Source organism: Salvia hispanica, chromosome 3 (assembly GCF_023119035.1).
Source record: "Salvia hispanica cultivar TCC Black 2014 chromosome 3, UniMelb_Shisp_WGS_1.0, whole genome shotgun sequence".
In the NCBI taxonomy this organism is placed as follows: Eukaryota; Viridiplantae; Streptophyta; class Magnoliopsida; order Lamiales; family Lamiaceae; genus Salvia; species Salvia hispanica.
In genome coordinates this window covers 50,570,476-50,583,369 of record NC_062967.1, presented here as the reverse complement: position 1 = coordinate 50,583,369, position 12,894 = coordinate 50,570,476, and the positions used below count along the sequence as shown (strand labels likewise).

The following is a 12,894-nucleotide window of genomic DNA, read 5'->3' as shown; positions in this document are numbered from 1 at the left end:
ACTGAAATCAACACACGTTAACTAACAATTTCGAAATTTAACAATAATAAGTATTAAAATTAATAAATTATAAACTCTAAAATTGAAATTAAATTCGGCCCAGGAAAAAAACAGGTCGGTTCCGGTTAGAATCGAGAAGTGATTAAAAGAATCCCATAACCACTAGAACCAGACCAAAAACCAATTCTCCATTCTTCATTCCTTAAATAACCGATTAAAACCAATCCGATTCCTAGCCTTTAGAAAATTTATTACATATTCATAGCCTTTTAAGTTGAAGATTGTAATAAGATTTGTTTTCAATTCTAACCAACTAAATTAGATTTATTCTACAATTAATTGTTTTATTATTATAAAATTACTTATGTATTTTGATAACAAAATATTCTAATTTGTTTTTGTATAATTTTATTATACTCCTATTTAATCAAAATTATTACTTTTATTTATATAATAATATAACTAAATGTAACCTGATTTTATTCCTATATAATTGTATAAATATCAAATCAACTGTAATGCAGTTTGAGTTAAATTTGCTTTGAAAAAATAGATCGTGTCAATTTGAAAAAATATAATTAAATATAATACTTAATTTTATATAATTAAAATAATACTTTGTCAGATAATATATCACTTAAATTTTTCGTTATTGAAAACCAAATTTTATTATAATCTTCAACCTAAAATCTTGGTGAATAATATGGAGAGATGATATGTTGGACGCTCCTAGTGAGCGCCTCTTGAGCGCCTCTCTCACTCTCTCCATATCACCTACTCTTTAATTTCTTAATCTATGAAATTCATTAAATTCAACTCATCTTCCCTTCTTCAATTCCTGAAATCGATACCACCTTCTATTCATCGATTCCCTTTCGTTTTCTCAATCAGGGCAATTCTTCCAAATCAATTTCACCTTCTCTTCTTCAATTCTCAATATGATAATCGTTTTCCTCAATCTGTGAAATTCTTCCAAATCAATATCGCCCTCACTTCTTCAATTCTCTTTCGTTTTTCTCAATATGTGAAATTCATCCAAATCAGTTTCAACTTCTCTTCATCAATTCCCTTTCGATTGAGAAAACGAAAGGGAATCGATGGAGAGAAGGTGGTATCGATTTCAGGAATTGAAGAAGGGAAGATGAGTTGAATTTGATGAATTTCATAGATTAAGAAATTAAAGAGTAGGTGACGTGGAGAGAGAGAGAGAGGCGCTCAAGAGGCGCTCACAAGGAGCGTGCAGCTTATCATCTCTCGAATAATATATACTATAAAATGTAAATGTATACAATTTAAGTATATAAAATTTTGGGCTACGACCACGCAAAAATGTAAATATATAAAATAAGAGCCTCATTATTCACAAATCCAGTCTTATATACCGAACTAGAGAACAAATTTGGGCCCTTAGATCTTAAATTTGATGGATTAGATGAAATGTTGTAGTGTTAATTTTCGCAGTTCATTACATACACAAATTACTTCAACACAGGGGTATTTATGTCATTTTGCATTGAGATTAAACATTTAGGGTTAAACACATCCAAATCAAAATTACTCTTTCACATTCCCGCTGCTACTTCTTCTTCTCCAAATCTCCAAATCTTAAAATTGAGAGCTGATTCATCTCCATCTGCATTTCATCTCCATCTCTACTCTATTTCATCATCAACTGAAGATCGATTCAACATCTCATCTTAGATCTAGTAAGTACCTTCATCTCAACTGAAATCAACACCCAATCAATTTATTCTCGATTCGCTTCATACGACTTCGCTTACATCCAATTAACTTCTCATCTAAAATCGATTTCATCAACGATTAAGCATCTCGAGCTGTCAAGCTCAACAACTACAACGGCGAATTCAAATCCAACGCTGATTCAAAAATGGTTGAAACGCACAACACGTCTATAGAAGATAAAAAGGACGTCGATTGCGTTCCGGACGAACAGTTGCCTCAGGTAATACACTTTTAAAGCTTTGAAGAGTTCTAAAACCTAATTTACTTCATATATTTGTAAATTTGTTTCTGATTTTTGTCAACATAGCCACACAATACACTCGTAAGGTGAAGGGTAAATCAAAACAATCAAATCAGAAGGAAGCAGATAACTGGAGATCGTCTTCCACAAGGTAAAAATGAAGTTAAACTAATCTACAACAGTAAAATGATTTGTAATGAACTAACTAGCCTACTTGATGAAGGAACAGACTTTTCCAATGAACTACTTATAGAATGAAATAAACTGTGTTTTATGTGTTTAGGGTTTTAGGATTGTGGTTTATAAAAATAACTGTGTTGTTTGCTAATTTTATTAAGAAATAACTTTGTAATGAACTAAATATCCTCTGTGATGAAGTAACATACTCCTTCAATAAACTATCTATAACTATGGATCATATGTTGTATGTTTATTCTGTGTTTCTTCTAATATGAATGGAAATAATACTTGTAATGAACCAAATATCATATTTGATGAAGTAACAGACTATTCTAGTGAACTAACTATAATTGTGGGCCATATATTGTATTTTTATTATGTGTTTCTTTTGTATAGGTGAACGTTTCCCTGAAGCAAAGAAGGATGTAAGTAATTCGACAGAAATCCCTCATACCAAAGGTAAAAAATGAATTTAAAGCGTAGATGCATGAGTATATGTGTTTATATTTTTTGAACTGGTTAACTCTTGGTGAACTAAATAACATCATTGATGAAGTAATAATCGATGGCAGCGTCTACTTCTTCATCTCCATCCAACCCCAACTTCCTCTCCATCTCTGGATTAGGACATGAATCTCCTCGTACGTTCCTTGATTTTGAATTACATTGTCGATCCAATGTTTTTTGTTGTTGTAACTTGTAATACACTCGTTTGAAGCTTTATAGTTTTCGAAATTCTAATTTACTTCACCTGTTTATATTTGTTTTTTGATTTTTGTCCAATAAGTTCATTAAGCAACGCGGGAAAAGGTCAACATAGGCGTCAAATATACTCATAGGCCAGTGGCTAAATCACAATCGGTAGAAAAATCAAATCGCAAGGAAAGTTCACCTGATCAAATACTGGAATGAAGTAAAACCGTAGTCCAATGAAGTAATAATATTTTAGAATGAAGTAAAATCCTACTCGAATGAAGTAAATATCTATTCATTTTCAATTTATTACATACTCATTTTTTTTCCTCCGAACCGAACCGAACGGAAAAATTGAAATTTTCAAAATTTTAAAACGAACCGAAAAACTGAAAAAACCGAACCGAATTTCAAATTTTCGGTTTGGTTCGGTTTGGATATTCGGTTTTCGGGTTTTTTGCTCACCCCTACATATACACAATTCAGTTCATTTTACTTCATTACATGTGGTTATAACTTTATCGAGTATGTTATTTAGTTTATTACAATTATAATTCTTCGCAAACTATGCATCCAAAACAATTTAGTTCATATTAATTCATTACTTAAGGTTATAACTTCATCAAGTGCGTTATTTAGTTCATTACAATCAAAATTCTTCGCCAACTATGCACACGAATAGTTCAGCTCATATTACTTCATTATTTGAAGTTATAACTTCATAACGTCTGTTATTTAGTTCATTACAAAATTAATTCTTCGCAAACTATACATATAACACAGTTCTCCATCCGTTCTTTTTCACTCTGAAAAATTCCTTCAATCTACCGCGACGATTTCCACCAAAAATCCTTCAAAATCAAACCGGATGACGATAAGTTGTTCTCGAAGCTTCTCTGGCCCGAATCAAGCAATATATGCATTTCTTTTTTGAGCAATTCTCCCAAGTAATATTTTATTTTCCACTGTATACATTTGTCAGTAGTCTGCTTAACAACTAAACAATAAGAAACAAGAAAAAATAAGAAACACACACAAAGATTAACACAACCAATCATGAAGTAACTCAAATACTGTGGATTTGACAACCAATCATGAATTAACACACAACGATTAACACAACCAATTATTTTCTCACTTTTATTCAATTCGGTCAAATATATCAAGCTTCCTCGTGATGGCAATTTTCCAATACTAAATTAGATAAACTAATTCAGGCTAAAAGCTTCTAAAGTAGTTTATTATTTCATCCAGTAAATATATTACTTCATTCCAACAGTTAATTACTTCATTCCAATAGTTAATCACTTCATTCCAGTAGATTATTACTTCATTCCACTTTATTATGATGTATGTCAATGTTGATGAAGCTATAACCTCATTTAATAAGGTAATGGACTGAAGTAATAACTCAATTGAAGTTCATTGAAGTAAAATCTTATTGTGATGAAGTGGTATACTTTTTTAATGAAGTAAATAATGTAACTGAATGAAGTAGTAATAATCTAGGTGAATGAAGTAATAATGTAACTAAATGAATTAATAGTCTAGTTGAATGAAGTAATTTATGGTGAGGCTTAATTCTAAACAGAGCGCAAAACAATCCAACGACAAAAACCCACTGGAAGAATACTCCCAAAAACACATAATTATTCATGATTATCCTCATCCACCGATCAACGTTATACGCCTCAAACATCTGCAATCGCGCGGCCATCCACACCGCCCTCGCGTAATCGATCAGAAAATCTCTGGCGCCGTTCAAGTACACCTTCACCTTCACCAGCTCCGCCACCGCTCCAACTTTCCCCAAATCTTCCAAACACGTGTCCACATCCTCCTCCGCCGCCGAGATCCGCTTCATGATCTTCGTCCTCTGCTCGTCGGTCCTCGTCTGCACGAACGGTTCGGCCTTGATCGTGGCTAGAGGGCGCTGGATCTGGTCCAGCGCATCGCGCAGCGATTCAGAGGAGTTGTTGAACGAAATTGAACTGATCAAGCGCTAGAGATCGTCGGCTGCTGCTCGGAGAGACAAACCGAAGATTTGATTCGGATCTGAGACTAATTTGTGGCGGATTAGGGGCTGAACGGCGCGAAAACACGCCCGAGAGTCGGAATTGGCGTAGCAAAATGCTCGTGTTGATGTAGATCCTAATCCGTCTTCAACCGCAGAATTTGTTGAAGTGGATCTCAATCTGTCGATATTCTCCATGAGTGTTAGAATATTGAGAAATTGAAGCAGAACTCGTGAATTAAGGCTCAGCGCCACCCAATTCGTCAAGCGCGCCACCGTCGCCGCCGGCTGATCCCCTCCAGCAGCTTCTGATGAGCCCGAAAAGAATGAAACACCAGCTGCAACGTGAATTAAACGTGAATATTGCGAAATTGAATTGAACGTGGAATGAAGAAGATCGACACAGATCGTGGATGGCAGATTGAAGAAGATCGACGCAGAGCAGATCGTGAATTGCGAGAGAATTGAAAGAAGATTGTGTGAAAATTCAAAGAGATTGAGACAAAGAGAATCACGTTATGTATGTTGAGAATTGATTTCCTAAAATACCCCCCAGCAAGTTTATATTGAATAAAATATTAAGTTAATTACAAATTAATCTTAACCACAAGATTTAAAAAATGAAGGGACCTAATTTAATCTCTAGTTCGGTCTTTAAGAAGGGTTCGGCATTAATCACAATTCTATAAAATAAATTGTAAAATGAAAAAATATTTATGACCCCCATTTTGAGTTGTTGTCAGCTGCTCCCAACAAATATTGAAAGATGTCAAAAACATGGGATATAATTGGATGATCTTTCATTTTTTCGATTTAAATTGGATGGTCTTCTATGAATTGTCAAGGAAACAATTTAATAAATATGTAAACAAATAGATGATTGTAGAGAAACAAACACACGAAAGATCGAAAGTGAAGTGTTCATGTTGTTTATGACAATGAAACTGTTGCTTATGAACAAAGTGGTGGCAACTCAGAGAGGATAAAGAATTCTATATTTCACGAGTATTCTATCTCTTCAAATTAAAAAAACTTCCACGTTTGAATATGTATTATCTTGTTATCTTTCTATTCCTCACTCTTATCTTAATTTGTAGCTTGATTTGTTTATTTTTCAATTAATATACTATATTTCTTTTATTTGTATACTCCTACTTTATTATGTTGTACCTACTCAATTCAATTATATGAATGTCTAATAATTTTTATTATAAACATATAATAGAAATAAAATAATTAATTAAATATATATTGATTATAAATTTTATATTGATTATAAATATGTTAAAAATAAAATAGTTAATTTGGTTGGTGTCAGTAATGATAATAAAAAAATTTACATATGTATATGGATAATAGTGAAATGAATATTTTATTGAAAAATTGATTCAGATTGAGTTGGGTGATGTATATGGATGGAAGTGAAATGAATATTTTATTAAAAAGTTGATTGAGATTGAACTGGATAATAGTGGAATGCATATTTTATTAAAAGTTGATTAAGATCGAGTTAAGCAACAATTATGAATAAAAATAGTCCAAGTATATCCAATTCAAAATGACAGTAGAAATGAATATTGCATAGTGGCAAAATGAGTCTTTGTGATTTTAGAACCATTTATAAAACTGAATTAAGATTCAAGTTTCAATCATTTAGCACTATTGCACTCTAGAATAGGGGAATACCTTAACCTTATAAGGCAAGAAACACAACAAATAATGGACATAATGTTGAATTAAAATCTTGGAATAGAAACCATAGCTTTTGAAGCACATGAACATGGTTTCTAGATAAAGATGTGAACATATGTATATGGGCATGCTTGATAGACACATTACACCTTCTCACATGTTTTACATCAAAGCAATATATATTTTCTTCTTTTAAACTACCTCTTTATCTAAAGTTGGATCCAAAAGCTCTTTTTAAAAGTGGTTTTATCACTTCTTTATGAGACATCAAAGTTGGTTATCAAAGTAAGTGGTCATTTGGTATTTCAAGCTAATAACTTATATGAGTACTATATTGCTTATATACAAATACTAATATAGAGTTATAATTTGTCTAACCTTAGTTACGAAAACAAAACACTATTCAATTGGTGAAATATTTTCCATTCAATCAATAGATAGGAATTTTGTAGTGTATGACTTATAATCTTAATGAATTAAAACAATAGTATAAGTTATTATCATTTAAACTTCCAATAAAATATTATCATTTCATGCTGACACCTTCATCCTATGAAAATAAATGGGAATTAAATAGAAAAACTAAATATATATAATGCTAGATGACTAAAAGTGATGAACCTTTTTTAATTACCTAAAATCGTACATTAACTTTGAAAGTTCATAAATGAGTAATAATTTTGATAGATACATTCATTTAATATTGATGTTAGACATGATAACGAAACTAAAGAAAATATTAATTTTTACTTTATTCAACTAAATTTGGTTATGATAGTCAATCGCCTAAGAACTACTAATAAATACTCCATAAAACTAAAATTAAAATAAAAACAAGAAACAAATATTGTACAAGGCAAAAGAGAAACTAAGGGAGGCAAATATAAAATAAAACAAAAACAATCGAGAAACAAAGACAAAAATGATAAATTTGAGTATGACATTATTTTAACTCTGTTTTAACGCTAATAGTTGAGACAAAAAAAAATAAAAGAGGCTACAAGTGGTCTTTTTTCTTGCATTTTCTTTTTCATTATTTATTTTTACAAGAGGTTTAGAAAACCACATATTTTGATCGATGAATCATCAATATAACCCATTGGACTGTTTTCCAGAAGGGTCTAAGACTAGTAATATAATTTATTTTATTAATTCTTCAAATTTTGGTATGTTTTTAGCTATACTAAATACTTTATTAGTTTATCTTAATTATAAATAATTGTAGGCATGAAGATGGTGAGTAGGCAATATACCCCACATTGCCGTCGACCCACGAAGTTAGTATCATTGCTCATCCACTTACCCACTAATACTCACGAGCCATATACAATTTATAATTCATTAAATATAAAAAAGAAGATTTGCAGAAATTAATTTCAATATACTATTTATTTGGCGTTAGAGGACTCGTTAGGAATTAAAAATATTCCGAAACAATCAATCTCTTTTGGGCATAGATTTAAGAAAACTATTTTAAGTGAAATAGAAAATAGACTAAAGAATAGATTAAAGAGACAAAAAAAGTTTAAAGTAAGAGATATGGAGTATAATAAAATGAAAAAGATTAAATATGTTATTTTTTTTGCTAAAAAATAACTCAATTATAATGGGATGATCCAATATGTAATAATTTAACTAATGTTGAATAGAATAAGAGAGTATAAATCTACCATTCTTTTGATTACAAATTAAGGAAATTTATACTCCTTTTTATGAGTGTAAATTATCGTTATGAAAGTAAATGGTTCAAATATTCAAATTTAATCACAAATTAAGGAAATTTATACTACAAATTTAATAATTGAACTACATGGAAATATGAAAGACTATAATCTTTGACCTCAAACATTATCATTTACCACTATACTAACTCACACATATAAACCTATCAAAATATTTGATTCACAATAATGTGGTTCACAGATTTTGAATATGATCCAAAACTGATAAATAAAGTATATAGAAAATATACACACAAATGAACTTATTAATTTTCATAATTTTATGTGGACAATAAAAGGGATGTGGTGAAGAAAGATGTTGTCAATGTCATGGCACAATTTTATTCAGAGAATTAACATAAACAATAAAAAAAACTTGAATTCAATTGACTCAAATTTTGAATTAAAAAATGCGGGTGTCCGAAATTGACCTCGAGAGACCGAGAAGAAAACGGAGGAACTGGTCTAAAACGCAGGGGTACATCCGTCATAGTAGAAAAAGTTAGGCCAGCTAAATCTTGAAGGAATGTGTTGCTGTGGGGCCCCCAACCATCACGGACGCACATCGAAGAAAATCAACGGCCGAGATGAATTGGGGCGTGGATCTGGGGTTCATTATAAGGGGGAATTTCTTCAACACTGCGAACTCCAATTCCATTTTCCTTTTGAACCAGAGTGGCGGCACTGCTTCGGACAAGGGGAAAGCAGAGGTGTTTTCTCTACTGATAGAGAGAGAAACTCGAAGCTAGAGCGAGAAAGGGGTGATTCATTTTCAGCGAGATTTCAAAGGTACGGTTTTAGCAGTTTATCCGATTTAATCCAGAGATGGATTGTGAAATGATTGAATTTGTGGCGTTGGTGTAGTGTTTCCTTTATGATTTGTTTGATCTGTGAGGGAAAATGGTCTTGGTAATGAGATCTACGGGTTTGTCTACTTTTTTTTGTGAATCGGGATATGTGGATCTGGAAATGGGGGTTTTGAGAGTTGAGGGATTGGAATTTGATGACTTGCTTGAGTTTCTGATTGAATAAATTTGACTGCTATGCTGAATTTGTTGAAAATATTTACTGATTTTGACTTGCCCGTTGATTACTGTTCTTACATATGTCATAGTGATTTCCTCCAAAATTTGATCAATATTAGTATGATATGGTGGCAGCATTGTAAGTACATGATACTAACTGCTAATGATCGATTTAAATTTGAGGAATTTTGTTATTATGCTGATAATGCTCAGATCGACTTAAGATGATGTCACATTGTGTTTGTGTTATTGTCTTTTCCCTCAGTGTAATGAATAATAGTCGTTGTTATATTGTTTCTCCAGAGTACATTAAGAAATGGCCGAAACCGAGGATATTCAGCCCCTTGTCTGCGACAATGGAACCGGAATGGTCAAGGTAACACTTCTGATTTGAACAAACGGAAACTCATCAGTTTTGGTGTTTTGATTCGATCAACATCCAGTTAATGTGTAAATGCTTAAATTTAAGTCGATGTGAATGCTATCTGTCAGGCTGGATTTGCGGGAGATGATGCCCCAAGGGCTGTGTTCCCTAGCATTGTTGGGCGCCCTCGTCACACTGGTGTGATGGTTGGCATGGGCCAAAAGGATGCGTATGTTGGTGACGAGGCTCAGTCCAAGAGAGGTATTTTGACATTGAAGTATCCAATTGAGCACGGGATTGTCAGCAACTGGGATGATATGGAGAAAATATGGCATCACACATTCTACAATGAGCTTCGTGTGGCCCCAGAAGAGCATCCAATTCTCTTGACAGAGGCCCCTCTTAACCCCAAGGCCAATCGTGAAAAGATGACTCAGATCATGTTTGAGACATTTAATGCCCCTGCCATGTACGTTGCCATTCAGGCAGTTCTTTCCCTGTACGCCAGTGGTCGTACAACTGGTAAGCAAATGCTGAACCATTTTTTTCCCTGATCATGATTTAGTAATTCCTTTACGTTTAAGAATCATACCATTGTACTAGAAACCATCAGTCCCTTAAATCAATACACCCAAATTATCATAGGTAAAATAATTTGTTGCATTATTATTGGTAGTGTTCAATCAAGTTAGACTATGGTCTATGGTGGAAGTTGTATACTCGATTGAGTTCTTTGTAGTTTTCTTCAAGCATCTGTTGTGTAAGATCAAAGTTATTAACACAATAAATTCGAGGAGAAATCTCACGTCATTGATGGGTTGGTTGTAGGTATTGTTCTCGACTCTGGTGACGGTGTCAGCCATACAGTCCCCATCTATGAAGGTTATGCACTCCCTCATGCGATCCTCCGTCTTGACCTGGCTGGGCGTGATCTGACCGACCACCTCATGAAGATATTGACGGAGAGAGGCTACTCTTTCACCACCACTGCGGAGCGAGAAATTGTAAGGGACATTAAAGAGAAGTTGGCATATATTGCTTTGGACTATGAGCAAGAGATCGAGACGTCCAAGACCAGCTCTGCTGTGGAGAAGAACTATGAGCTTCCCGATGGACAGGTCATCACCATTGGCGCTGAAAGATTCCGGTGCCCTGAGGTCCTGTTCCAGCCATCGATGATTGGAATGGAAGCTGCTGGTATTCATGAGACCACTTACAACTCAATCATGAAGTGCGATGTCGATATCAGGAAGGACCTATATGGAAACATTGTCCTCAGTGGTGGATCGACCATGTTCCCGGGTATTGCTGACAGGATGAGCAAGGAGATCACCGCTCTAGCACCTAGCAGCATGAAGATCAAGGTGGTGGCTCCTCCCGAGAGGAAGTACAGTGTCTGGATCGGAGGTTCCATCTTGGCTTCTCTCAGCACATTCCAACAGGTAATGCAATATACAGATTGCTCAACCACTTATAGCCTTAATCAAGAATTAGTACTGACTATATTGATTTGGTTGTTAACATTTGCAGATGTGGATTGCCAAGGCAGAGTACGATGAATCTGGGCCATCGATCGTCCACAGAAAGTGCTTCTAAAGAGATGATCTTTGCTGGTGATGAGATTTGGGATGCTGCTATTTGCTTTTGCTTGTTAGTTTCTCGTGTTTTTTTCCCCTCTGCTATGAGCCTTTTAAAATTATAAGATTTGAAGCCTTGGACATGGCAATGAATTCATTTTTTCCATTTATGTTAATTTGTAGAAGAATTTGTGTATTTATTATAATGTTTTGAGTTTTGGATGAAATCCCACATTTCACCATTACATTTACCATGCTTCTTTAGCTCAGTTCTTTGCTTACACGTTATAGATAGCTCATACTTTACACACTCTCTCTCACACACACACACTCACATTCACATAAGTGCAAGTAGCATTGTTTAGTTTGTTAAGTTGCTTAAATATAAACACAATTCAACTATTATGATTAAATTGGGAGATAAGTGGGCATAAAAACCACTGCGGTTGCGGATTTTAAACATCATGTCATCATCCAAAACCAACACCTTTTCCTTTCTTGCCTTTGCAGCCATCTCAACATTCATTGCAGATGAACTAACGAATTAAGTAAAAACATTTCTTGCAAACATACATTGATGCTAAACAAAGCATTTGGACACAATCTCATCAGATCTGGTAATAACTAAAAGACACAAATAGCGACAAGAAGATACAAACAGATACTTGGCAAATCTTGATATAATTCGACTCTAGTTACAAATTAGCATTCGATGGCCTGACAGTATCGGTGTATCCTCACCGACAGCTCCGGGCTGACCTCTTTCCTCTCTCTATCATCTCACGATGGCTGTGATATCGTCGTGTATGAGTTTCCCCGTGCCATAAAACGATCTCTAACAAACGAGTTCATGCATTCGTTGGTATGATCATCTCTCAAGCGACTTTCCACACTTGCAAGTAACTCTCTCGGCTTCCAATTACACAAAAAACATGTAATAATCTGTCAGCCATGAAACGGATAACTAAAACAAAGACATATAATAACAACCGGAGAATCGAGTCACCTTGAATTTAGATTGAAGAGCATCCAATCCCAAATATAACATACTCCCTCCATTTCATAGAAATAGACCATTTGGAGTCTGACACGAGAGAGAAGAAGAAAAAATAGTTGAAATTATGTAGTGGATTGTGGGGTCCATAAATGATAAAGAAAAAAGAAAGAGAAATGTTTCTATAAATGGATATGAACTATATCTATGGGATGGACGAAAAAGGAAATATGACCTATTTCTATTGGAACGGTCGGAGTATATTAGGCTACATACAAAAAATATTGAGTGTTCAGTTTAGCAATAATAATACTCCCTCCGTTTTTTAAAAATATTGAAGTTTGAAACGATACGAATTTTAATGCACAATTTGGTAGAGAGAGAGAGAGAGAGAGAGAATTGGTAAAGTAAAAGAGAGGGAGAGAAAAATTGGTAAAGTAAGAGAGAAAAAAAATAATAAAATTAATATTAGTGGATCATGAGGTCCACTTTAAGTTGTTAATTGTAATGGTATAAGTGGTAAATAAATTGATGTATAGGGGTGTAAAGATTTCCTATAATAGAAGGTTTGAAAGTTGCTATTTTTAAAGAACGGATTAAAATGAAAAGAATTGTTATTTTTAAAAAACGAATGAAGTAGTATTAATACT

General features: G+C 33.7%; 1 protein-coding gene across 1 annotated transcript; it reads left to right on the top strand.

Moving 5' to 3' along the window:
* The first annotated feature begins 8,921 nt into the window (after positions 1–8,921).
* LOC125214613 (actin-66) lies at positions 8,922–11,501 on the top strand. Its single transcript, XM_048115712.1, has 5 exons — positions 8,922–9,073; positions 9,613–9,685; positions 9,802–10,195; positions 10,502–11,115; positions 11,204–11,501. The coding sequence occupies exons 2-5, from the start codon at positions 9,626–9,628 to the stop codon at positions 11,267–11,269; spliced, it is 1,134 nt and encodes a 377-aa protein (XP_047971669.1). The 5' UTR covers positions 8,922–9,073; positions 9,613–9,625; the 3' UTR covers positions 11,270–11,501.
* The last annotated feature ends 1,393 nt before the right edge of the window (positions 11,502–12,894 follow it).

Bases quoted from the DNA above. Each gene is read 5' to 3' on its own strand.
- LOC125214613 (XM_048115712.1), top strand. From the start codon at position 9,626: ATGGCCGAAACCGAGGATATTCAGCCCCTTGTCTGCGACAATGGAACC. The intron at 10,196-10,501 runs GTAAGCAAATGC...GGTTGGTTGTAG, and splicing joins CGCCAGTGGTCGTACAACTG to GTATTGTTCTCGACTCTGGT. The intron at 11,116-11,203 runs GTAATGCAATAT...TAACATTTGCAG, and splicing joins CTCTCAGCACATTCCAACAG to ATGTGGATTGCCAAGGCAGA.